General features: G+C 48.5%; 2 protein-coding genes across 10 annotated transcripts in view; one reads left to right on the top strand and one right to left on the bottom strand.

Moving 5' to 3' along the window:
- Positions 1 to 23,854, top strand: part of SEC31B (SEC31 homolog B, COPII coat complex component) — a 38,912-nt gene extending 15,058 nt beyond the window's left edge. For 4 of the 9 annotated variants that reach the window (XM_046026456.1, XM_046026454.1, XM_046026455.1 and 1 more), the window contains 16 exons: positions 2,531 to 2,761; positions 4,915 to 4,989; positions 5,247 to 5,345; positions 5,700 to 5,799; positions 6,294 to 6,472; positions 6,736 to 6,862; positions 7,233 to 7,378; positions 8,102 to 8,275; positions 8,775 to 8,936; positions 11,774 to 11,951; positions 12,384 to 12,698; positions 12,943 to 13,001; positions 13,297 to 13,443; positions 13,738 to 13,857; positions 14,322 to 14,393; positions 14,627 to 15,767. In XM_046026456.1, coding sequence (XP_045882412.1) covers positions 2,531 to 2,761; positions 4,915 to 4,989; positions 5,247 to 5,345; positions 5,700 to 5,799; positions 6,294 to 6,472; positions 6,736 to 6,862; positions 7,233 to 7,378; positions 8,102 to 8,275; positions 8,775 to 8,936; positions 11,774 to 11,951; positions 12,384 to 12,698; positions 12,943 to 13,001; positions 13,297 to 13,443; positions 13,738 to 13,857; positions 14,322 to 14,393; positions 14,627 to 14,806 — 2,364 coding nt within the window. In that variant the 3' untranslated portion in view covers positions 14,807 to 15,767. Of the gene's footprint in view, positions 1 to 2,530; positions 2,762 to 4,914; positions 4,990 to 5,246; positions 5,346 to 5,699; positions 5,800 to 6,293; positions 6,473 to 6,735; positions 6,863 to 7,232; positions 7,379 to 8,101; positions 8,276 to 8,774; positions 8,937 to 11,773; positions 11,952 to 12,383; positions 12,699 to 12,942; positions 13,002 to 13,296; positions 13,444 to 13,737; positions 13,858 to 14,321; positions 14,394 to 14,626; positions 15,768 to 16,661; positions 16,828 to 21,584; positions 21,930 to 23,185 lie in introns of those variants that run through there. The other 5 variants (XR_006821202.1, XM_046026452.1, XM_046026453.1 and 2 more) reach the window with 5 other exon arrangements.
- WNT8B (Wnt family member 8B) overlaps positions 19,479 to 25,739 on the bottom strand; it is a 37,090-nt gene continuing 30,829 nt past the window's right edge. Inside the window, exons 3-7 of the mRNA XM_046026460.1 lie at positions 23,576 to 23,609; positions 22,243 to 22,381; positions 21,259 to 21,384; positions 20,376 to 20,518; positions 19,479 to 20,166 (exon numbers count right to left, since the gene is read on the bottom strand). Of these exons, the coding sequence (XP_045882416.1) occupies positions 19,621 to 20,166; positions 20,376 to 20,518; positions 21,259 to 21,384; positions 22,243 to 22,381; positions 23,576 to 23,609 (988 nt within the window). The 3' untranslated portion in view covers positions 19,479 to 19,620. The remainder of the gene's footprint in view (positions 20,167 to 20,375; positions 20,519 to 21,258; positions 21,385 to 22,242; positions 22,382 to 23,575; positions 23,610 to 25,739) is intronic.

Raw genomic sequence — 25,739 nt, 5'->3', positions numbered from 1 at the left:
TTTCGGGGCACCTGGGTGGCTCAGTTGTTAAGCATCTGCCTTCGGCTCAGGTCTTGGTCCCAGGGTCCTGGGATCAAGCCCCACATCAGGCTCCCTGCTCAGCACAAACCCCCTTCTCCTTCTCCCTCTGTCTGCCACTCCCCTTGCTTGTGTTCCCTCTCTCGCTGTCTCTCTCTCTCTCTATGTCAAGTAAATAAATAAAATCTTTAAAATATATATATAAATAAGTAAATTTAGGTTTGAATTGAAAACAGATGTATCAAAGAAGTGGTTCCTATGTTCAGAGCCACCAGTTTTATTGTGGAGGTAAGGCTGACATACTCAGGAGCCAGGGAGGTGAAGAATTCTGATGTTGAGAGAGGTACATTCTGCTGTTTGTTTGTTTGTTTCAGGAGGTAATTCTGTTTAATTTTTTGAGGAACCACCATACCATTTTCCACAGCAGCTGCACAGTAGTTCCAACAGCAATGCCTAAGAGTTTCATTTTCTCTACATCAGCCCTAATCATTATTTTCTGCCTTTTTTATTCTTATTTATTTTTTTTAAAGATTTTATTTATTTATTTGACAGACAGAGATCACAAGTAGGCAGAGAGAGAGGAAGGGAAGCAGGCTCCCCGCTGAGCAAAGAGCCCGATACAGGACTCGATCCCAGGACCTTGAGATCACGACCCGAGCTGAAGGCAGAGGCTTTAAACCACTGAGCCACCCAGGCGCCCCTTTTCTGCCTTTTTTAACTGAAGTGTAATTGACACATAATGTTACATTCGGTTTCAGGTGTACAACTTAGCAATTTGACAAGTCTGTACATTAGGCAGTGCTCACCACACACGTGGCTACCAGCTGTCAGCCTACAGCGCTATTACAGTACCGTTGCCTATATTCCCTATGCTGTTTCTCTCATCCCTATGGTGTATACATTCCATAACTAGAAGCCTCTACCTTCCACTCTTCTTCACCCATTTGCCCATCCTCCCATTCCCCACCCCTCGGCAACCACCAATTTGTTCTCTGTACTTATGGGTCTGTCTGGAGAGGCCTGCATTCCCTTTTTTTTTTTTTTTTTTTTAAGATTTATTTATTTATTTATTTGAAAGAGAGAATGCCCATGGATGGGTTGGGGGAGATGGGCAGAGAGAGGAGAGAGAGAAAATCTCAGGCAGACTTCCTTCCAAGTGCGGAGCCCAACACAAAGCTCGATCCCAGGATCCTGAGATCACCAGCTGAGCTGAAATCCAAAGTCAGACCCTCAAAAGACTGAGCCACCCAGGCTCCTGAGGCCTGCATTCTTGCTATAGCTCTGTCGCTTATCAGCGGTGACCCTGGGCAGATCGCTTAACTCAGGACTATCTGTAAAACAGGGATAGTGATACCTGGTCAGCTTATGTTAGTGAATTGACATGAACCTCAAATAAGAATATACATAAGCATTTTGCAAGACTAGCAAATATTAACAGATCAAAAGTTAAGTTTGTTTTGTTTAGCGCTAATCTGTAGTGTAGGTTTGTGCTGTAAGAATCCAGGGAAGAATTCCAACTCAGAAAGTTCATTAAGGAAGAGGTCTCCGGAAGGGAAATAGTGAAAGGTTGGGGAGTAAGCAGTAGCTGTCAACCATAGCTGCAACCTGAAGATCTTTCAGATATACCGATGCCTAATCCCCGGGCCCTCCCCGCCCCCGCGCCCCAGATTCGGACTCTGTTGTCTGGAGTCCAGCCTGATGACTCGGGATAGCTGTGGTGTTGTGTTAATGTGTGGCTGCAGTGGAAAACTGCTAGAGTCAAGGGACTTTAATAAGCTCTGCTTGGTGACAGATGCTTTAGGTAGGGGGCCTGTTTTGGTGAAAAGGACGCTCAGGTAGGGCTGTTTTTGTGGGTGAAGGCTCAGAAGCAGGAATGGACTGGGCACTTTGGGGATGTGGAGTGATCACATAAATAAGCAGGAGACAGAGGCTAGAGAGTCTGGCCCTGACTTTGGAGGATTTTTTACACCACAGGCAGAGAAGTTTAAGCTTTCTTCTGTGGCCTTGTGAGACCATAACACATTCCTAAGCAGCTGTAGGTATAGGGTGATGGTCTAAGGCTTGGACTGGAGGAGGAAAACCCAGAGGCTAGCAGCCTATTCCAATAACCGAGGTGTGCTAGCCCTGGGACCCACGCAGAGGGACCCTGCGTGAGAGACATTGCACAAGAAGAGGTAAGACTACTGTTCCGTGGCTGTGGCTGTGTGGGTATAAAGACTGTGATAATGCCAAGGCATTTAGTCCAGGTGACTGGGAGAATAGTGCTATTAGCACAGCTGAGAAGATGAACTATGTGCTGGAGTTTGAAGCTGATGGGGCTAAAAATGCAGAGGTGGTTTTGGTATGGGGGCGCATTTGCTACTCCTTTCCTGATCCTGTTCAACCCCCAGGAGTTCTTATTGTTGGTTTTCTGTCCTAGGTTCAACCAGTTAAATAGCCTTCCCTGTAATGTAGACTTGGTGTTAATTTTTAGCCTGAAGATATGACCTTCACCCTTGTTTTTTCTCACCAGTTTGGGGGGAAGCTGGTTACCTTTGGCCTCCCCAGCATCCCTGCCCACCAGGTGCCACAGCCTTGCCTCCGCCTAGTCTTTGTCAGTCAAGTCATCATAGAATCTGAATTCCTGAGGCGGTCAGCTGAGCTGCGGGAGGCCCTGGAATCAGGAAATCTCCTGAATTATTGTGAGGACAAGATCGAACAAACATCACTGCAAAGTGAAAAGATGCTCTGGCAATTCCTGAAGGTAAGAAGCATGAAGGTTGGCTGCTCTGAAGTGTTTCCCCAAAGCTGGAAACTCTAGGACATGGACAACCACACTGTGACCTAGATTACAGAGGCCCTGACCTCTCGGGCTTTTTCCTACACCACACCATCCTCTGGGCCCAGACTCTTCACCTTTTACCAGTGGCTCAGAGACCTTTTGGAGCTAAGGAAGCTGAGAAGTAAAAGTGATATTTGCCTTTTTTGCTTCTATTGCTGATGTCCTAGATACTTTATCGAAGCCAAGGTGAAGGCTTTTGTGCCATGCCAAAGGGCAGATAAGGTGATGGGAAGAGAGAAGAGAAGGGAAAGGAAGGAAAGAGGATTGGTTGGAAGGGGACATCATCATGAGAAGGCTTTGAGCTTGTTTCAGGTAACCCAAGGCAAGTTATTGTGATGGGACTCAGGGCTTAAGTCGCAATTTATTTTGGAGGCATGGATCAAGTTCCAGTGCTAATGAAATTTCAAGTTGTGCATGATATCAGAAGGAGTGCTCCACCTATTAAGGGAATTGAGCAGATGGGAAGAGAGAACTAAAGGGAGAAAGAGAACCTACTGGACAGACAATGAGAAGATTATTCAAAGCTTTGGGATCATAGTGAACAATGCAAAAGGACAGAGCCTGTCCCTGGGGATCTAAGAAAGACTTGGGGTCTGTGCTTCAGATATAGTAGAACTTCATGAACATAAACACCAGGAATCTGGGAAGGAGACAAGATTTGAGAAAGATCATCAACTGCTGAGTGAAGCTAGAAAAAGGTGTGGGAAGAAAAGAATAAGAAATGATGCTTTTGTTGTAAGCAAAACACTACTGCTCCAGTAATGGTGGAATGAGAAAGAGAATAGAGGTCACCATCAGGAGTTGAGCCTTTGTTCTTCTGAACAAAGGAGGCAGCGCACCTAAGGACAGAGGGGAGTCTGGTAGAAAAACTCCCCAAGAGCTGTCCATCATGATGGTCCTGAAGCTGAATGTGCTTGAACATTTCCAAAGGATGAGTATGGGAGAAGGCGGGAGCCCTGAGAGACTGTGAGAAAGGAGTAGTCAGAATTCATAGTTCTGTGTAGGGCAAATGAAGGGCCTAGCTCCCTAACCCAGATTAGGGTAGGGCTTCAGGAAGGCTTGGCCCAGTATCTGGGACACTGAGTGGGTAAGCTGACTTGGTTTATTGTATCTGGGCAGCTTCCGCCATGAACTATGTTTTCATCTAGATATTTTAGACTCACAAGACTCTGTAGGTTCTCTTGGCATCAGTCTCCCCAGAAGGATGTGGGACAGGAGCCACAGCTTGTCGGCCGGGCAGTGGGAGGTGGCACTCTTCTGTGGGGGTTCTTGGAGCAGCCCATGCAGCAGTTCAGAGTCCTCCTCACCTCCTCGGAAGACAGCTTAGGTGCAAGGAGATGAGATGCACACAAGGCAGGCATGTAGGTAGCCCCAGCGAAGAAGCCTCATGCCCACAAGAGCCAATGTCTGTTGTACCCACTTGAAAAATGTTTCTAGGGGTGCCTGGGTGGCTCAGTGGGTTAAGCCTCTGCCTTCAGCTCGGGTCATGATCTCAGGGTCCTGGGATCGAGTCCCGCATCGGGCTCTCTGTTCTGCAGGGAGCCTGCTTCCTCCTCTCTCTCTGCCTGCCTCTCTGCCTACTTGTGATCTCTCTCTGTGACAAATAAATAAATAAAATCTTAAAAAAAAAATGTTTCTAGAGTCCCTGCAAGAGATCTGTTCAGTTACAAGAGTCTTTGCAATGAGGGCAGCCTGGGGCATTGTACCCACAGAGGCTATTTATTGTTTGTATAGTTCCAGTTCAGATGCAGTTTATCCATTGCAAGCAGTGTTGCCTGGAAACATAGCTCACATTTGACTCTTACCAGGTAACCAGGCCAATAGCTCTAGTAAGTCAACCGAAGGTCTAGTTCTCACATAGAAGTGGGCGAGCGTTTTGTTAACACCCATGCCTCTAGCCCAGCAGGATCAAATCTGGGGAGAAAAAGGGGAGAGATGGTGTTGGCCTCAGGAGGGCCCTTCTGGTAGCACGAAGAACTCTATTAGAGGGTACACTGGCACAGATGTTCGACTTATGCAAGAGAGGGTCATTCACGTTGATTTAATGGAGACTTGTGTGTTCTGTGGTTCCTTAGGTGACCTTAGAGGAAGACTCCAGAATGAAATTTCTAAAACTATTAGGATACAGTAAAGATGAGCTTCAGAAGAAGGTAAGCTACTTTCACATCAGAAGTACATACTTGAAGTAGAGAAGAAGAGAAGTCCTTCAGTGGAAACTGTCTCAGTGACCTCTTTCTGGACTTCACTAATGCAAATATAAACATTGTACCTCCTGGAGGTAGGCTTCTCCCCAGGTAAATAGACCAGGATCTTAGAGAGTCTAAGTGCAGTGTGAAGGTGGGAAGGAAACATATTAGATGTTAGACCTTGTGCTGGGAAGAGGGTACTCACAGGTCTCTCCTTACAGGTGGCCACGTGTTTGAAGAGTGACGTGGGGCTGGGTGAGAGCCCTCAGTCCAAGGGAGACGATCTCCACAGTAACAGACAGCAGGCCTTCTGCAGCCAGGTGTGGTGGAAGCCCAGAAAGCTGGACCTGGGGTAGCACAGGAGACCTGCCTTTAGGGCATCTGCCCCTTCCTGGCTCTTTGTTTTGCTCTCATAAAGTGCTTGGCTTCTGTAGATGTCTCCAGACTCCTCGTTTCTTGGAACCACAGTGAGACAAGAGTGCATAAACTTTGGGGCTGGGAGCAGAGCTCTGTTTTAACCATGGACTAGAGCCCTTCCTAGACCTTATCTGGTTATTCTTTAGCTGTATCATTACAGCCCAGATAGGAAAGCTCCCAGAGAGAGCTACTAAGCCAGCTCTCTAACTGTTTTCAGTTCATTTCCAAAATAGCCAACTCCATCCTTTCTTGCACAGACCTCCAAACACATCACAGAGGAAGCCTCTGCCTCCTCATCCTTCTTTGATGAGCTGGTCCCTCAGAATATGACTCCATGGGAGATCCCCATCACAGAAGGTACTCTGATCCTGAGGGAGAGAAACTCTCTGTGTGGGAGTAGGTGGGCTCAGCGTTCTTGGACTTGAGAACATCTCCTTGTCCCCTGCCTCCTGCCTCCGACCATCACAAATGCTGGGTGGTTCTGTTACTGATTAGAACCCTCCTTGGATTTTTATGGATGCGTCTTTGCTGTGGATGGCCTTCTAGCAAGATATTTTCTCTCCTACTGTTTTCTTAAAAAGACTGTGACCCTTTTCTTGCTGAGCAAGCACACGCTGTCCCTCTGGTATTGCCATGTGAGACTCTCCCTCATGTCGAGCCCTGTCCTTAGAGTCCTGGGCCTGGTACTCGGGGACAGTGCGCTACATTTTGTTGCTGAGGAACGAAACTTGAGAGTTTTATTTGGGGCAAGGGAGATACAGAGATAGAAGGGGTGTGCTGTGGGCCCTGTAGGGGACCGGAGGCTAGAGTCTGAGGGCAGGCTGACATGGAGGGGATGCCTCCACTTGCAGACACGGATGGACTCCTGAGCCAGGCTCTCCTGCTTGGAGCACTGCGCCCTGCTGTGGAACTGTGTCTGAAGGAAGAGCGTTTTGCCGATGCCATCATCCTGGCCCAGGCTGGAGGCGCAGATCTGCTAAGGCGAACACAGGAGTGCTACTGGGCCAAGAAGAAAACCAGAATCTCTTCGGTAACTGCCCACTGTGCAGGAGAGGAGGGGAGGGGATTACTTGGACTTTGTCAGGTGGATGCCTACACCTTGGTGTTTAGAAGCTCTGCCAGGCTGTCTGTCTCCCCGCTCCAACCAGCCCTCCCTCACCCGCAACCCCTAGCCAGTGGTCTAACAGGAAGCCTGCTTACCAGTGGCCTTTCTTAACATGTCCCTGTGTGTGACTCCAACTGCCTATGCTGGATGGATGGCTGATGACCTCCTTCCCTCTCTGCCCATTATAGCTGCTAGCCTGTGTTGTATGGAAGAATTGGGAGGATATGGTGCACGCCTGTAGCCTGCAGAACTGGAAAGAGGCACTGGCCTTACTACTGACATACTCCGGGCCAGAGAAATTTCCTGAGCTCTGTGGTAGGTAGCCCTGGGTTTCAGATGGAGTGGTGTGACTCTGGCATGCAGTTAACAGACACAATTGAGGGAGGAGGCAGAGGAGCAGCCTGAGCTGTGGGAGGCCAGGCCGTGTTGTCAAGGCCGAGGTCTGGGTCAGCTGGGAGGTTAGGACTACAGTAGTGATCACGTATTGTCCTGTTTTACTTTTTCTCATTACATCTCTATGCAAGAGCTCTGCCCTTCACTGTAGAGCAAAACTGGCCTCAGTATTGTCCAAAGCCATTGCTGTTACTTGTCCCATAGCTCATGGTCCTCTGCCTGTTTTCAAATAGGAGAATGAGAAGAAGCACAGGAAAGCTATGCCATTAAAGAACTTTCCATCTCTCTGCAGACATGCTGGGCACTCGCATGGAGCAGGAGGGTGGCGGAGCACTAACTTCCGAAGCCAGACTCTGTTATGTGTGCTCAGGGAGTGTGGAGCTGCTGGTGGAGTGTTGGGCAAAGTGCCACCAGGCTTCGTACCCCCTGGCTCTGCAGGTACTCTTTCCTGTGCGGGACCCTGGTCATTCCACACCAGGCTCGTTGGAGAGGCTGTTGATGGGGGTGTGCAGGGACATCAGAGGCGAGGCTTCCGGGTCCCCGGGCTCTGACCAGTCTATTAGGAAGTAGAAAAGGGCCTTCAGTGTCTGGGACCTCTTCCCAGGGATGAGCTAGCACCTTCCTCTCTCCTTCTCAGTCAGGGGAGACTGAGCAAGAGCTGCTTAGGCATTAACCTTCACAATTTTTTCCCACTTTAGGTTTGTTTTTACAAGTTTATTCTCTGTTTGAATAATTGTGAGCCTGGGCCTATTAGCTGCTATGAAAAGTTCTGTGTATTTAAATTGTAAAAGACACCCCACAGGTAACTAGAGAAGACTCAGGAAGACAAAGCCGCAGATGAAACGATAGTGTAACAGAACCTGAAGTTGATGATGTACTAGCAGGGTAAAGGGTAGAGAAAGCAAAAAAAGAGAGGCAGAGATGTAGGAGAGTCTAAGAGCCAGATGGACTCAGTTGGGGCAATGCTAACAGCTTGGGAGGTGAGGCCAAGTGGCTCTTCTCTAAATGTCACATCTTTTACGAATCATCACCTGCTGCTTGTACTGGCCAGGGCCAGATACCCTCAGACCTGTAGTGGGAAGTCCCTGGGTGAACTGCCTGGCCTGAGAGAGCAGGATGTGCTTGGAAGAGACCTGACTGCCTTTATCCGTGTTCCTGTAGGACCTGATGGAGAAGGTGATGGTCCTTAATAGAAGCTTGGAGCTGCTGCGGGGTCCTGACAGGGTGAGCTCAGGCCCTGCCACAACCTTCAGGGTCACTCAGTATGCTAGCCTCCTGGCAGCCCAGGGCAGCCTTGCCACTGCCATGAGCTACCTACCCAGGGACTGTACTCAGGTGAGTGGGACCATGGAGAGAGAGCAAACCATTTCAGTCATCTAACACTGGCTGAGCACGTCCATGTTCCAGGCACTCCGCAGATGCTGAAATTCTAGAATAAATGAGATCTAGTCCCTCAGGAAGCTCACCATCCCTTGGGGGAAATCAGATGTCAGCAACTTACAGTGTTATAACAGAAGCTTATACTAGGTGCTGTGAGACTCCAGGAAAGGGGCTGGTTTTGCATAGAGTGGTCCTCAAGGAAGGCTTTCCAGTGGTTAAAAGTTGAGCTGGACCTTCACAGAGAAGCAGCATCCCAGCAGATGTAGGGCATTCTAGGTAGAAGGAACAACAAGGAGGGAGGCTTGGCAGGGTTTAGGACCTTTGAGTTATCTAAGGCTGAAATGTTGAGGGTCAACTGAATTTTAAATGCTGTCTGGGGCCAGGCTTATAAGAAAGGATGTTTACTCGTTTTAATTTTAATTAACACAGTTTTTCATTATTAAAACTTTTGTAGCTACCAGTTCAGCAGCTGAGAGATCGACTTTTTCATGCCCAGGGTTCTGGTGTCTTGGGCCAACAGTGTCCTCCTTTCCCCTTCCCTCGGGTTGTTGTGGGAGCGACCCCCCCCTCTAAAGAAACATCCTCTTACAGATTGGGATTCCAGCCTTCTAACCAGGTAAGGCCTGGTTTGGTTTGTTCAGTCATTTGCTCATTCATTCAAAAATACTTATTCAATGTCTGCCAGGTACCAAACATGGTTCTAGGCACTTGGAATATATTAGTGAACAAAAATGATGAAAATTCCCAACTTTGTAGAATATAGATTCAGTTTTTTTTCTAATAACTGCTTGTCAAACAACTGCTAGGTTCTTAGAACAGAAATGTGGCCGAACCATGATTCATGCCCTTCATCAGCTCATAGTCTCATGGAAAGACGGGTATGTAAAAGATAAGTACAGTAAAATTCATAAATGCTATGATTGGGGTATGATACAGTACCATGGGATCACACAGAAAAAAGCAACTTAGTCTTTGGGGGAGCAGGAGAAGCTTGGGACATATTTTAGAATGAGGATGATGCTTGATCTGAGTATTGAAAATTAAGTTATTTAGGCAAAGGAAGGAATAGATAGATAAAGGCTATTTCAAGCAGTGGGAACAGCATGTAAAAAAGCACTGAAGAGAGTGTAAATAAAGCCCACTTGAGGAACTACTGATATTTCAGTGGGGCTGCAAAACAGGTGTTTGTTGTAGGGGGAGTGGGATTAGATGAAGCTGGAGCAAGAGGTGGGAGATAGAGCAGGAAGGACCTGGAGTTCTGTGCTGAAGACCTTAGACTTGATCCTGAAATTGAATGGTCTTCTGCAGGGGAATGATTAGCTATGTGTTTAGGAAGGGCAAGTCTGGAGGCATTTAAGAGGCAATAGCAAGAGATGATGAGGGCATAAAATGACTGACCTAACGCTAGAGAATGAGGTTAGATTTAAGATACTTAATAAGTATATGGACAGAAATTGGTGATGACTTAGAGGAGTCTGCGAAGTAGGGGGACTGACCCCCCCAGGTACCAACCAGTGCCCAGATGGTTAGGGTGCTATTAACTTATGATACCAGGATCCTACTGGAGGGACTGGGGAACAAAATCCAGCAAGATGGTAAACAGAGGTATCAGACAGAAGCTCTGATGGTTCATCCTGTCCCACCTTCAGTTCTCACCCTAATGTTTTTTCTTCTTTCCCCCTGCTTACCCCTCCCTCCTCTTCCTTCTCCTATCCCCTCTCTCTTTCTGTCTCTCCACCTCTCCCTCTCCCCTTTCTGTTTGAAATAATTATAGATTCATAGGAAGTTGTAAAGAAATGTACTGGGAGGTCTCATGCATCACATCCCCACCCCATTTCGTGCCAGTGTCCCACACAACCATAGTACAACATGAAAACCAAGAAACTGATATTAGTACAATCTGTAGATTCAGATCTCATGTGTGTGTGTGTTTGTGTAACTATGTAAGAATTTGTCTTCTCATCTTTTAAACAGGGTCCTTCACAAAGCAAAAATTGTTAATTTTATAAGACCCAATTTATAGTTTTCTTTCTATGGATCACACGTTTTATGTCTTTGCCAGTCTATACTACCCTAAAGTTTTCCTGTGTTCTTTCTAAAAGTTATAGTTTTATGTTTTACAGTTATGCTGTGTTCTATTTTGAGTTAATTTTTGCATATGGTGTGAAGTTTAAGCCAAGCTCCTTTTCTTTTTTTTTTTTTTTTTTTGGCCAGTGGATATCTATAATCATTTATTGAAAAGGCTGTCTCGGGCACTTGGGTGGCTCAGTCATTAAGCAGCTGCCTTTGTCTCAGGTCATGATCCCAGGGTCCTGGGATCAAGCCCCCGTGGGGCTCCCTGCTTGGCGGGAAGCCTGCTTCTCCCTCTCCCACTCCCCCTGCTTGTGTTCCCTCTCTCTCTGTCTCTCTCTGTGTCAAATAAATAAATAAAATCTTAAAAAAAAATAAAGAAAAAAGAAAAAGCTGTCTTGGAATGCCTGGGTGGCTCAGTCAGTTAAACATCAGCCTTCCGCTCAGGCTGTGATCCCAGGGTCCTGGAATGGATTCCCGCATCCAGCTCCTGGCTCAGCGGGGAGCCTGTTTCTCTCTCTGCCTGCTGTTCTCCCTGCTTGTGCACCCATGCGCACGCTTTCTTTCTCTCCAACAAATAAATAAAATCTTAAAAAAAAAAAAAAAGAAAGAAAGGAAAGACTGTCTGTCCTCCATTGAATTGATTTTGCTCCTTTATTAAAAATTAACTGGGCATATTTGTATGGATTTATTTCTCAGATCTCTGTTCTATTGTGTTAATGTGTGTCTTTTCCTCTGACGATACCACTTTGTCTTGAATACTACCTCTATATAGTAAGTCTTGACATTAGGAAGAATAATTCCTCCCACTCTGTTTTTCTTTTTTTTTTTATGATCTTATTTATTTGAGAGATAAAGAGTGAATGAGAGAGAGAGAGAGAGAACAAGCAGGGGGAGGGGCGGGGGGGGTAGGAGAAGCAGACTCCCCACCCCACCGAGCGGGGAGCCAGACGCAGGGATCCTGGGACTTCAGGATCATGACCTGACCCAAAGGCAGACGCTTAACAGACTGAGCCACCCAGATGCCCCTCTTTGTGACTTTTTTTTTTTTTTAAGATTTTATTTATTCATTTGACAGAGATCACAAGTAGGCAGAGAAGCAGGCAGTAGAGAGAGGAAGGGAAGCAGGCTCCCTGCTGAGCAGAGAGCCCGATGCGGGGCTCGATCCCAGGACCCTGGGACCATGACCTGAGCTGAAGGCAGAGGCTTTAACCCACTGAGCCACCCAGGCACCCCACTTTGTGACTTTTTATAGAGACATAGTTTCTGTTGATTTTTATTTTAAGAACTAGCTTTTTGTTTCATATTCTTTATTGTTCTTTTATTTTCAGTTACTTACCCTTCTTTTCCTTTCCAGGTGCTGACTCTTTTTTCTCTTCACAGGTTCCAGCTCCATCTCCAAGGCCAAGGATTTTCACACCTCAGTCATCACTAGTGACACCCTTGATATCTTCCCATCCTGGCCCTTATCAAAGCTCCAAAACACAGAATATCAGTGACTACAGGGCACCTGAGCCCCAGGCAGCCCAGCCTTTGCCCTTGGCCCCTAGTGTAAGGCCTGGTGAGTGAGTGAGTCAAAAATTATCTGGGCAGAGCACAGAGGATAACAGTTGGCATGGCCAGCATGAGTTTGGGGGGCATTATGTCTACTGTATAGTGAGAGGAGCTTGGAATTTGAAGTCTGAACCCCCGGTACTATGACTTACTGGCTTTGTATCTATGGGCAACAGACTTAGCCACTGTTTCTTTTGAAAAGTGAGAAAGGCTATTATATTGGTCATTTCAACCCCACAGGATTATTTTCAGGGTCAAATGAGGAATAGTTAAAAGTACTCTGTAAATGGTTGGTCTCCATACACATATACTAATCTTTCATTATCATTATTAGGTATGTTTTATGTGTTTTATTGTTGCCTTATTCTTCCCTGATAAGCTCCGAGTCTCTCCCAAATTGAAGTTTGCTGGCAAATGACCTGTTTCTGTTCCTTTTCAGCTTTATTTGAGCCACCTCTATTAAGTGGGCAAAAAGCCCAAGTTCCTAACCCCTTGGGGTTCCCTGGAACATGGCCTCTTCCTGGTCTACCTCTACCCATGGTAACCCCAGACGCCATACAGCCTAGCTCTACCCCTCTGGCTGAGATGACTCGACTGTTCCCTCCACTTCCTGCGAGACTCCCAGGTGTCAGCCCTATAAGCTTCCGGTCCTTAGCCCCTCCTGTCAACTTCTCTACGACACACCCTCCAGGAGGGCCAGGTGCTGCTTGCTCTAGTGCCCTCCCGATCACTGGCCCCTCGACTGCTCACCCAGGTCAGTCTTATTTCCATGGCTTCTGTCTTCTCGGTCATTGCCTCCTTCCCTTCCCCCCTTCACTACCACCTTTCCTCACAGCAGTGATCTGGGGGCCGTTGGGTTGAAGAATGTCAACTGAGTGTGTCTGGTCTGCAGAGGGAGGTGTGATCGACTCCAGCTCAAATAATTCTGCTGGCCTTCAGCCTGAATTTCCAGGGTTCCTGACTATGCCCCTAAATACCTCTATCTTTGTGCTATGCAGGACCTCAAGACTCCTTGAAAAATGCCCCAGTGCCCAGGGCAAACCTCCAGAGGAAAAAGGTCAGTTCGTGCCACCTACCCCTCATACATTCAGCAATGACCCATATTCTACTTTCTTCCGGAATTCAGCCCGTCTGCTTGTCAGCACATACACACTGTCCTCTCCCTTTCCTCACTCATTCTTCTCCTCTCAGCCAGCTCCTCTTTCCTTCTTGCATGCATGTATCAATCTCCCCATCTCCTGGTTCCCTACTTGCTACTCTGTTCCCTTGCTCACCCAGAACTTTTGTTGCTCTCTCAAAGTAGGGCCTAGGAAGTCTCTCAGAGTGTTATGCCTTTCTTTCTCTGTGTCTAGTTGTCAGAGATATTTGTGCCCCCAGCACCGATTACTGTTCCAGTGATGAGCCTCACCCCTGAGCCACGAGGGGTCCTTTCCTCACAGCCTTCTGTCCCTGGTATGGGCCATGCTCCCCCAGGAGCTCCAGAAGAATTCAGCCTGCAGGTGAGAGGAACAGTGCATTAACCGTCCTCTTGGAAACTGCAACTCTCCCTGGGTATAGAAAAGCAGGGAGCATGGAAGATGGGTCTCAGGCATCAAGGGGCAGGCAGATTTTGCACTGGGGAACTGGTGTGGGCAGGTCCCAAATGTCCTTACTGCAGAGAAGAGGGAGTACCCCTTTCCCCAACTGTGCTTTAGTGGGAGCAGTGTGACACTGAGTCACTGAGGACTCGTCTGTAGGAAAGCTGTGAGAAGGACAGCTTGCCAGTCTCTTCTGTCTCCCTGCTCCTTCCTCAGCAACTTCAGCAGCGGCCCCCTGAGAAGGTGGAAAGGAAAGAGCTGCCTCCAGAGCATCAGTCCTTGAAGACCAGCTTTGAGAAGCTTCTACGACGCTGCTCCCTGTCTGCCACTGATTTAGTAAGTCTGAGCCTTCCCCACAGTGTCCTCCTCACAGTGCTGGCTTGTTCCCAGAATTCCTGAGCTATAGATCAGTTCCTTGTGTGACTCTTGTCAGGGTCCCTGAGCCGCTGTCTGTGTCTTGTACTTACTTGGTATCTCCATGTGGGGCAAGAGTGGGGGCTCATCTGGTCTGAGTCTAGCACCTAGGAAGCAGGGCCCAGCAGCACGGAGGCTTAACTCTTGGCAAGGCAGTGTGGGGCACTGGAGGGAGGGTGAAACTAGGAGTAAGGAGACCTGCCATCCATGCATTGGCTGTGTCAGCTTACGCAAGTCACTTACCCTCTTTGGGCCTCCATTTCCTCTCCTGTGGAATGAAAGCAGTAGCATGAAGTCCTTCCAGCTCTGATATACTGTGATTCTTTATAGTCCTGTGTAGTGTTAGTCTCGGGGGCTGGAGTCACAATCCATTTCCCTCCCTGCAGAAGACAAAACGGAAGCTGGATAAGGCAGCCCAACGTCTAGAATGCTTATATGATAAGCTCTGCCAGGGCACAGTAAGTACACTTCGTGGTGCTCCTCTGTCCCCTGCCCTCCACCATCAGCCGTGACCAGAGGGACCCCAGTGTCCTTTTCCATAGGTCTCAGTGACCTGGGTTCCCCACAAAATATACACATAGACCTCTTGCCTGGCCCTGGGCTTCAGAACTTAAATCCTCTCTTACTGTTCCACGCTCCCAGGGCAGGGGCTGTGTTGGGCTCCCTGACCTAAGCGTCCATCCCCCCACAGCTCTCGCCCCATGTCCTGGCTGGGCTTCATGAGGTAGCCCGATGTGTGGATGTGGGAGACTTCGAGCAGGGCCTGGCCGTGCATGCCCAGGTGGTGGCCTGCAGCAGCTTCAGCGAGGTCTCCAGCTTTATGCTCGTCCTGAAGGCCGTCCTCACCATTGCGCAGAAGCTGCACATGTAAACCAGGTAGCCTCTCTTGCCAGGAGCTACTTCTGCTGTGACTTAACTCCTCCCTGCAGAAAAGGGGGAATTTTGGAATGGGTTTTGTTTGTTTTCCCCGACCCTCTTCCCTTGCTGCCAGGTATATGATGCAGTGGGCTTGCCTCTAAGCTAGCAGACTGCCTGCTTTCCACTCCTTTATGCCTGGCCTTCTAGAATCTGCCCAAGGCTCTCAGCCTCTGAGGCAGAGAGAACTGGTTCTTCCCTTTCCCTGATGCTGGACTCTGACAGGACCCCGAGCAGGGCATCTTCTCCCCCAGGGGGATTCTGTTTAAGTGTGGCTTCCGAGGGGCTGAGCGAGATCATTACCTTCAAGTCTACCTCTGCTGTACGCATCTTGTGGGGATTTGTTTTCCCCTTCTATGGGTTATGAGCCTGACCTTACCTTCTCCTTGCCTCTGACTTCATATTTCCAGGTCCTTTTATTTCTGAGCCCCAGAGACTGGGCTAGAATGGACTGTCATTAATCTTTTGAACAAGTCATGGACATGAGGGGTGGGTGCTGGGCAGAACCAAGAGGAGGAACTTTGGCCCATTTTACAAGACCTTCTCTTCTGCCAGTATCATAGGGGTGGGCTGGGTTAGGCGGAAAGTAGAAGGGGCGCACCGCCTTTTGCTGGGAGCTGTCCTAGGCTGTGAGACAGGAGCAGAGGGACCACTGCCTGCGGGGACCTGACCTGATTTGACCTGCCCAGGCTCTGGCCCAAGGCCCTCAGCCATTCATTCTGTGATCATCAACCCCATTCTGCAACAGGAGCCATATTAACAAAAGACTTTTCTGGCACAGCTCCTCAAGGGTTGGAGGCCCTTCTCCTCAGCGCTCACATGTCTCAGGGCTATCTTCTCTGGCTGCACTTTTCATGGTTGAACTTTGCATTTGAAGCACTGGTGTACTTAGTGGGCAATAAAGCCGCTTTGATTTGGTTTCCTCAGTCATCTCCCAATTATTGTCTCCTCTGGGTCCTATTTTGCCCTTACCTCTCTTCCTATTCTCTTTGTTCTTGCTCCCTGCACCCCAGTAAGGCAGGAGAGAGGCTTGAAGACACATGGGGAGTCTAGAGAGTTGGAGAAAGGAGGGGGTGCGAGGAGAAAGCCTTGCAGCATCTGTGGCCACTCTGGTGTGTGTGTCCGTGCCTGACGTTCAGCTCTAGGGTTTTCCCCACACCACTTCAGGGCTGAGCTCAGCTGCACAAAGGGGCTGGGTGTGAAGCCGGGGGTACTATCTCTAATCCTGTTGTAGATCCCATCATGTCTGTGGGCTAGATGTGTGTGTTTGGAAGGAAGGGATTGTTAGGCAGTATTTGTTTGTAAAGCCACTTGCTCTTCAGATAATACTTGCACTAACTTCTATTGAGGAAGCAGTGTGAGCCCCAGCAAAGTCCTTTCCCAAAGTGTCTTTGAAGCCAAGAGCCCATTGAAGGGAAGAAAGGCAGGGAGAGGGGATTAGTTTGTTCAGCAGCTGTGAATTTCAGTGGGAGGTTGATGAACTCTGAAGTCTTTGTTTAAATTAAAGGGGGGGAGAAAAAAGCCGCTGCTGGAGCGAGAGCCCCACTTGGGGCCCTGAACTAACACAAGGAGAAGTCTGAGCTGCAGGGAGCTGTGTACTGACTGCGAAGACTTTTCCCAAACACTTTCGGGAAAGGTGTTGTGAGAAGAGAAGGGGCGGAGTGGGGGATTAGCATGTGAAATGAAGTTTTCATTGACTCCAGTGGGGGTAGAAGGCTATTTTAATGGCATTTTGTTCTCTTATTTTCTCTCCTTGAGCTCTTTAGAGATATTGTTTTGCTAAGGCAGGCTTTCTTTCCCCTTCTTTCCAGTCTGCGGATTGCCTCTATGGGAGCCAACATAAATATTTCTCCTCCAGGAATGCGGGTTAATTAAAAGGAAATGAATGAGTGGAAGCATCCAATCCAGACCCACAATAGGCGGGTGCCCTGGCCTGCCCTCCCCTCCCACCACCGCCAGCACCACCGGGGCTGAGCACGACCCTGGCTCTGTCTTTGCCCTAACCTGCTGCTAAGGCCAGTTGAGGCTGGGATTCTTTTCAAGAAAAGAAAGCCCTGCCTGTGTGTAGGCTCACAGGCCAGCAACAGGAAGGAGAGTGTTTTGCGCCCCCCTTCCCCCCACGCCGTGTCCTTGTCACTTCTCAGGATCTCCCTCTGCTTCTCTCTGGTGGAGACACATGGGCCTTAAAGGGTATGCAAGAGGAGGGTTCCACCCCACAGTAACTTACTAGTTGGCTGAACAAGACAGACATTTTTTTCAGCATCGGTTTTAATCTATAAAACAAAAGGTTTGACTAGTTGACCTCCAAGGTGTCCTACCAAGCAGGTGTTCTGAACTTGTCCATATTTTGCAAAGGGGAACACAACCCTGGTGATTGAACGTAAGAGAGAACTTAAACTCCATGCATGCAAGGAGATCGCTGTGTTGTTTGTTCACCACTGTATTTGTTCACCAGTGTTTGCTGAATGACCAGATGAATGCGTGGATAATGCAAGAGAGGAAAAAAAGCAATACAGATCTGAGTTAGCTCAATAATGTTTTCTTTATAGAACTCAGATGAATCTGGTTATCAATCATTTCCATTTAGCAATACAAAACAACAACCTATGAAACAACTTTCTGGCAGCAATGATGGTTTCAAGTACTGGCCTGGGATTATCAAATATGAAGCACAATAATTGTCCTGCTTTTATGCTGAGAGACTTGGAGAATGCAGTTTTCCTTTACAGCCCCGTTCTTTTATATTTTCTAGTGGCCTTGCCAGATTTTCTTACGGTACACTATCAAGTAATTCTGCCAAGTGGGACAGCCAGTTTAATATATGCTGCTACTTGATTAGGGAAGAAGGACAAGTTGGGAGGTTCACGAGGCCCAGATCAAAGCTGAGGGAAGGAGCAAAAAAGGGCTTTTGCTGATAGAGCTGGAAATGAAGCCCTAGGAGATCCTGAAGGGAAGTGTGTCCCCCATGAGGAAGGGCAGGCAGCCTCTCCTCTCAGTAAGTGTTAGTTGACCAGAGGATGTACAGGGATGAGGCTAGGGGTTTGGAGTCTGACCTGGCCACTGTCCCAATTTGGAATATACAAGGAGCCTTTCCACTCTCCTGGGTTGGCCTCGAAAGCCTTAGCCCGTTACCTACTTGGAGCCACATCTCTGTGCCCTTCCTACTCTGGGAGGTAGGATGAGGTGGACTGGCATCTGACCAGTTCTAAAGAGCTGTCCCGTGTCCAGACCCATGACCAGCTTAGGAGGAGGGAGGTGGCTGGGAAGCTCCGTGGGCTACAGAGAATCTGACAGGGTTTGACTCTTCCCTTTCCAGAGCCCTCTTTCAGAAGCAAGTTCCTGCTGTACTGCTTTTCTCTCAAGCAGTGAGCTCTTGGCTTCTGAGTGAATGTACTGAGGGAAGATTTGTGTGGATGATTCACTAATTGTTGGCAGGCTAGCCTCAGTCAGCCCAGTGTTAACTATGTAGGCCATCAGGAAAGTGAGGCTTGAGGGAGGATAGTGTTCTGGCAAGGGGGGAAGGAAGAGAGGGCCTAGAGGTTCTATCTTCCACCCACCCTCCCCAATGTCCCCAAGAATAAGTTCAATACCTAGAAAAGAAGGCACATATCACAGGGACTTCAATAAATTAAAGTTCAAGGTGCTGAGCTTCCAGCTGGAAAGTTTCATCGCAGGAAGTTTACCTATTGAAGGCAAATATCCAATGCCAGACCTGAATCCTGCCTGTTTGAGATCCAGGTTTTGCGAAAAGGAAAGGTCCCAGCTTCTCCTTCCTCATGACCTGCTTTTAGAGGTACAGAGTGGGGTCTGAATGGGAAATGGGCTTTATTTCATTCAGTCTTGGCTCTGAGAAACAAGGATCCTTTGAGGAAGGAGGAGAGGTAAAGTCGGTTGCTAGGAAAGGATAGGTTAGGAGCAGGGAGAAGTTTCAGGGGCAGGGAGTGGCTGGTCATCTGCCCTTACATAGTTCCCAGACATTGTGGGTATGCCTGGGGCACCTCGGGTGATTGTCCGAAGGTCACTAGGTTGCGGCCTGACCGGTGAAGTCACCATATCCCATGGATGAGTAGCACCCGTGGTTTCCAGCAAGTCACCCTGCTAGGGTTCCCACTTCTTCATCCTCAGGCCCTGCCTTTGGGAAACAAGCCCCAAACACATGCTTTTTCCGGGGTCAGTTTTGTCAGTTTTTCTGCAGGGAACGGGAACAAGAGAGAAAGCATTAGAGATTGCTGGGGTGTCTGCCAGCGGTTAGCAGGGAATCAGAAGCAAGGAAGGAGCTCTGAAGAAAGAAAAGATGTGGCTGTGGTAGAGACCTGGCAGCAGAAGAGTGGGGGGAGGGGTGCAAGAAAATGGGAGAAAGGGAAATGCATGGCTTTCCTGGGGCCAGGCCCTGTGAATCTGGGCAGTGCTCTTCCACAGGCTCCACCGCCAGCCCAGGCCAGGCCTTAAGGCAGCTAGGAAGGGGAGGAGACGCACCTGTTCTCACCCCAGTCCAAGGAAGATCAGGAGCTCAAAATCTCAGGACTGGGAGTTCTCACACCTAAGTGTGGCCAGTGAGGGTGGACAGAGGTGGAGAAGAGCACGGAAGAATTGGGGAAAAGGGCGGGAAAAGGGTTGGAAACTGGAGAGATGGTGGTGTCTCTCCCTCCTGGGATCCCTGGGGGGGGGGGGGGATGCTGGGGCGGGGGCATTCCCTAGGTTCCTCTATCACTGGGGTCTCTCTAAAAGAAGCCTAGGACAGATGGGGAAAGGAGGGGGCCAAGGAGCCCCTCAGGGTTTTCGCCCGGCTTTGTGCGTGGCGCCCCCACGCGGCCGTGCGGCGCGGCTGCAGAAGTACTTGGTGACCCGGCGGCGACACTGCTCGCAGCGGACCGCGCAGCACCAGTGGAACTTGCAGTTGCAGCTGGACACGGTCTCCGCGCGGCGCTCCTCCACCGCCAGCCCGCAGTCCCCGCAGAGCCGGCGGCAGCTGCGGCGCTCCCAGCGGCCCAGGGCCCGCCCGCGCCGCAGGCACTCTCGGCCTTCCGTCCCCAGCAGCCCCAGCGTCTTGTTCTCCAGGCAGTAGTCCGGGGAGTCCTCCAAGTGCACCAGCTCCCGCGTGGAGATGGAGCGGAAGGTGTCGGCGATGGCGCCTCGGCCGGCAGCACTGTTGCCGGCCCCCTGCAGCAGGTCCACCTTGAGAGCCGCGTGGTACTTCTCTTTCAGGTGCGCGCCCACCTCACGGAACTCGGGCAGCTGCAGCCAGCAGGTCTGCGTGGTGCAGCTGCCGGACACTCCGTGGCACTTACACGTGCGTTTCATAGTGCCCTTCACCGCCTGGGGAGAGAGCTAGGAGTGAGCCGGCCAGGGAGTAAGCGGCGGGGCAGTTGGCCGCTAGGGGATGGCGAGGCGGCTAGCTAGTCCATGTAGCTGGCGAGCCTGGACCCTCGCTTTTCCAATCTGTTAAATGAACTGAAGAGAGGTCGGTACCTAGGGCTGATGGGGGGTGGAGCCAGCTGCCTCACCCTGGGGGCTGCAGGACTCACCTTGCGGCCGGCCTCGTTGTTGTGCAGGTTCATGGCTGCCCGAGCATCCTGTCCTGTTTCTAGAGCATCGACAAACTGCTTGGATATTGCCTCTCCGAAGCCCACGTTGTCACTGCAGCCTCCCCACAGCCAGCCTTGGCCCCCTGGAAGGATACGAGGTTAGGAAAGGTCGTTGAGCAGGCGGGCATGGACTCCTGGGCTACTGTTTCTAAGTGGGTTGGCGTTGGGCAGGTATCCTCTCTCCAGATCAGTTTCAGCCTAGATTTGTTTAGGCCACATTCCCGCTTCCACTTCCAGCCTCAGCCAGTTCCCTGCTCTGGGCTCCATGACCTAAGTCCTTGCGGAGTGGATTCTCTGCAAGGTGCCTGCGGCTTGGCCCTCTACACGCCGTCTCTGGTCTTTGGGCAGAGTATGTTTGTGCCTGGTGAGCGACTGACAATGGCCAGAAAAAGGAGAGGAAAGCACCAGCTTGCAGGGCGGGGGCACAATAGAAATAATATGGACCAACCAAGTTGGAAGTTGAACTGGAGGTCAGAGAGGATTCCAGAGGACAGCAGAGGTAAAGCGTAGAAAGGAAACGGGTAGGCATGTCTCCAACACGGGGACATGGAATGATGTTCCTCCTGTTCTGAGAGAGTAGCAGGATTGAATCCACAGGGAGTGTTCCTTGGTTGTGTTTAAACTAAGGAAACCCCCCACTTGGAGAAGGAGGGCCCTGAGCTACATTGAGCCTGGTTTGTCACTTCTAGGGTTTTGGCTTAAACTGGGCCGCCCTGATTTCCCCAGATTTAGAAGAATACAACTGTCCTTCACCCACCAAACTACCCACCGAACTTTTCTTCGTAGTGAACTTCACCAGCCTGCCCTGGCCACCTCTACTCACCCAGCTGCCCATTGCGGGAGTCGTCACAGCCGCAGTTGTCAAAGTCGCCGAGGCTGCAGTTCCTAGTCAGAGTGTACATGACCCCAGCAGAACTGATGGCATGTACAAACGCTGTCTCCCGATTAGCTGGCAGGAACCAAAAACGGGGAGTCAGAGCAGGGGTTACAACTCACTGTCAGTCATGCTGTCTCCCTTGAGCACCATCACTGTGCTCTCATCCCCAGCTCCAACCTGTTTCCCCACCTTTACAATGTACTTCACCCTTGTCCATGGTCTGCTCCAGCCTCCGTCTGAGCGCTACGCTTCTCCCCTCCCATCTTTTTCAGGTCACACATTATGATTAGGTGGCTAGATGACTGTTGACCTACAGGATTCTTAAGGATTTAGGTGGCAAAGAGCCAGAGGAAGAAATGGGGAAGGAGATGAATCTGAAGGCCAGGCTGTAAAGAACTCATGCCCTTTCCTTCCTGAAATACTGAAGTCTAAGAGGCACGGGCCAGCTAGTCCTAAAGAGAAAACCTCTGCTTGGCAGCTATTTCATTGACTGGTATGGCCACTCTTTATCTTCTTGGGAATATGGTGTCCAAGTTAGTCCCCACTTATCCTGTACCTCTCTGCTGAGCTGCTGAAAGAAGGGCTAAGAGACATGAAGAATTAATACTCCTACCTACCTCCTGATGCTCTTTATAGTGTGAGGAAGCCCTTAGCCAACTGGGAGGCTGAGGATGTTATAGACTAGGGGTGAGGCAAGGTCCATGCATTGAGCAGGGAGGGTGTTGGGAAGAGAGAGAAAAAAAAAAAGCTTCCTAAGAAGGAGGAGATGGAAAAGGGACAGAGAAGATCCCAGAGGCAGGATCACCTGAGAGTAGAGACCAGGTGAAGACTAGGATGCTGATGTAGAAGCAGCAGGGGGCCATCCCTGAAGAGCGGGGCTCTAACCTATGGCCAGGGGGTCAAGGGAGCTGTGGCGGAGGCTTTCCTTACCACTGCGAAGGCCACCATGGCTGGACAGCTGCAGGGCTCTCTCGGGGCAGTTCCATCGGTCCCAGGCAAACTGATACTTGCATTCTTCAATACCACTCTGGGCACCAGCTGCAACACTGCTGGAATAGATCAAGTAGGCCTACAGAAACACAGGGGTCGAAATTCAGACTCCCAGCTGAACTTGGGAGGCATTTGCACTGAAGTGGCCATGCATCTCTTTTCCTGCCCACTCTTCTCTCCTTCTAAAATAATGACAGGGATGCCTGGGTGGCTCAATCGGCATCTGCCTTTGGCTCAGGTCATGATCCCAGGGTCCTGGGAGTCCCTTGTTCAGCTCCTTGCTCAGTGAGGAACCTGCTTCTCCCTCTCCCTCTGCCTGCTGCTCCCCCTGCTTGTGCTCTCTCTCTCTCTTTCTCTCTCTCTCTCTGACAAATAAATAAAATCTTTTTAAAAAATAAAATAATGACAGAGTAAGCACTTTAACATCACAAATAACCTTGTGAAGTAGGTACTATTTTTATAGGTTAGGAACCTGAGGCTCAGAAAGGTGAAGTAAAGCGTTTTGTTCAAGGTCCTGTACAGCTAGTATGGTAACAGTAGGAATGAAATTCAATGTTACCAGATTCTAGACCTCACTAACCTTTTTTAAAAAAAATATTTTATTTATTTATTTGACAGAGAGACAATGGGAGAGAAAACACAAGCAGGGGGAGGGCAGAGGGAGAAACAGGCTTCCTATTGAGTAGGGAGCCCCATGTGGGACTCAATCCCAGGATCCTGGGATCATTACCTGAGCCGAAGGCAGATGTTTAACCAACTGAGCCACCCAGGTGCCCCTAGACCTCGCTAGCCTTTATTCACTATACTATTCTGCCTCTCCAAAATGAATCCAAATTACATAATTCATGAATTTTTGGCTGTTCTCATCCCATTACTGTCTTAGAAAAGAACATTTGGCAGCTGGAACTGTTCTTAGAGATCGTGGAGTACAAAGTCAGCATTTTAAAGATGGAGAGCTGTATCCTAACACTGCACTGAGAAGGATGTGTGGCTGCAACCTGACACTGGGAAAGGCCATTGACTTTTGTGGTTCTGGCACTTCTGGCCATAAATTCAGAATCAGTTCTCCTGAGTTCTTGCCTTGGTCCTGACAGTAGTTTGCTGTGTTCTTTTGGGTGCATCCCTAACCCTCTCCATGCCACGTCTTTCCTTCTGTAATATACACAGCTAATAAAAAATGTGGATATCATGAAAAGAAATTGACATGTATAGTCTTCAGTCAAGAAGCTAAGATCAGTGAAATCCAAATAAATCAAAGGCCATTTTTTCTTACCTTTGGACCCGTCATCAGGAAATTGTTCACTGACCTAGAAGAGACAAAAACCACAGAGCATAATGGGGATATACCAACTCATTTCTGTTGCCAAGCATTATAGGGATTACCTCAGCAAACATAATTGATAGGAAGAAATGAAAATGGTTTTTCCTAGGAAAAATTATGCAGAAGGGATCTATTAAAGATAAATTTATCTAATAGAATATGCACTAAAGGAGTTAACATTAGGATGCCTAGATGTCTCAGTCAGTTAAACATCTGACTTTTGATCTCAGCTCAGGTTCTGATCGCAGCATTGTGGTTTCAGTCCCTGCACTAGGCTCCATGCTGGGTGTGGAAGCTACTTTAAAAAAAAAAAAAGAAGAAGAACTAACATTATGCTTTCTTTTGATTTTTAAAATTTCAAATAACAAAAATGTTGCAAGTAATATTTGATTGTTATTTTGCCATGGAGTGGGAAGAGAGAACATGAACTTACTACTGTGTACCAGCACTCTACTATGAGTATTTTACATGCCGATCTTGTTAAATTCTTACTGTCTTGGCCATTAATGTTCCTATTTTTTAAATAGGGAATCTGAGACTCAAAAAAGGTAAATATCTTGTTCAGTCTCACCCATCTAATAAGTATTGAAGCAGGATTGAATCCAAGGCCATCAGACTCCGTAGGACTCTGAGAAGGATAGTTCTCTAATCAGAAAGAGGTAAATAGGGCACCTGGGTGGCTCAGTTGGTTAAGTGTCTGCCTTCAGCTCAGGTCACAATCCCAGCGTCCTGGGATCAAGCCCCACACTGGGCTCCTTGCTAAGCAGGGAGGCTGCTTCTCCCTGTCCCTCTGCCTGCCATTCCCCCTGCTTGCGCACGTGCTCTCTCGCTCTCTCTCTCTGTCAAATAAAATCTTAAAAAAAAAAAAGTAAGTAGTAGAGTGTCTTTCTAGGAACTGAGTCATAATTAAATTCCAAAAATAAATAATCTGACTCTGGAAAATATGTTGGCAATTTCTTTCAAAACTGAAATATATGGACTTGCCATTCAACTGAGCAGTTCTGCTCTTGGGTATTTAGCCCAGAGAAATGAAGATTTGTCTTTACTCGGGAACTTGTACATGGGTGTATATGGATGATACTCCAAAACTGGAAGCTACTCAAATACCTTTCCCAGGGTAAGTGGATAAAATAACTGTGGTTCATCCATGCCACAGAGCACTACTCGGTGGTAAAAGGAATGAACTAATTGATACATTCAATAACACGGATGAACATCAAGTACATTACACAAAGTGATCAAAGCCAATCTCAAAAGGATACATACTTTGGGGTATCTGATTGGCTCTGTTGGTTAAGCATCTGACTCCATTTCTGCTCAGGTCACGATCTCAAGATCGTGAGATAGAGCTCAGTGTCAGGCTCCCCACTGGGCATGGAGCCTGCTTAGGAGTCTCTCTCTTCCTCTACTCCACTCGTGCTCTATCTTCATGATTTCTACATATTTCATGATTTCATTTATGCAACAATCATGAAATAGGTAATCATAGAGCTGGAGAATAGATTAGTGGTTGTCAGGGGTTAGGGATTGGGGATGGGTGTGGCTGTAATAGGGTAACACTGGAGAGTCCTGCTCTCGGTCATAGAGGCAATCTTGATGTTAGTCATAATTTGCAAAGACTTTTGGACATTACCACGCCAGACAGAGGCTAGTTCCCATTCAGAGGCTAGACAGTATCAGGAAAGAAAACAGCAACAAAACAAAAATCAAGTTGTGGAGAAAAGAGAAATCTTTGCCATGAGCCTGGGTTGTGAGAGGATACTAAGTTGGGATCACAGAGAGCCATGGTGGGAGATAGTAGAGGATTCTTCCTCAAGATCCTACAATATGTAAAGATTTGTATGATGAGCTGGTTGAGCCAAAATGATTAATCAATTAGATTTAATTGAACACCTGCCATGGGACAAGACTGTAGGCTTTGTGTAGACATTTCCATTAATTAATGTTTGTGAACCCCAGAGTTATTTGCAGACATATGTGAACCATTATGGCTGGCTTCCTCATATCCAGACCATCCAGTATTAAGAAGACTTGGGATTGTTAGCTAGACTTCTTGTAACGGTCATTTTGCAGTATGTACATATATCAAATCATCCTGTTGTGTACTTGAAACTAA

This window comes from Meles meles, chromosome 13 (assembly GCF_922984935.1).
Source record: "Meles meles chromosome 13, mMelMel3.1 paternal haplotype, whole genome shotgun sequence".
Classification (NCBI taxonomy): Eukaryota; Metazoa; Chordata; class Mammalia; order Carnivora; family Mustelidae; genus Meles; species Meles meles.
This window is presented reverse-complemented; position numbering and strand designations above follow the sequence as displayed.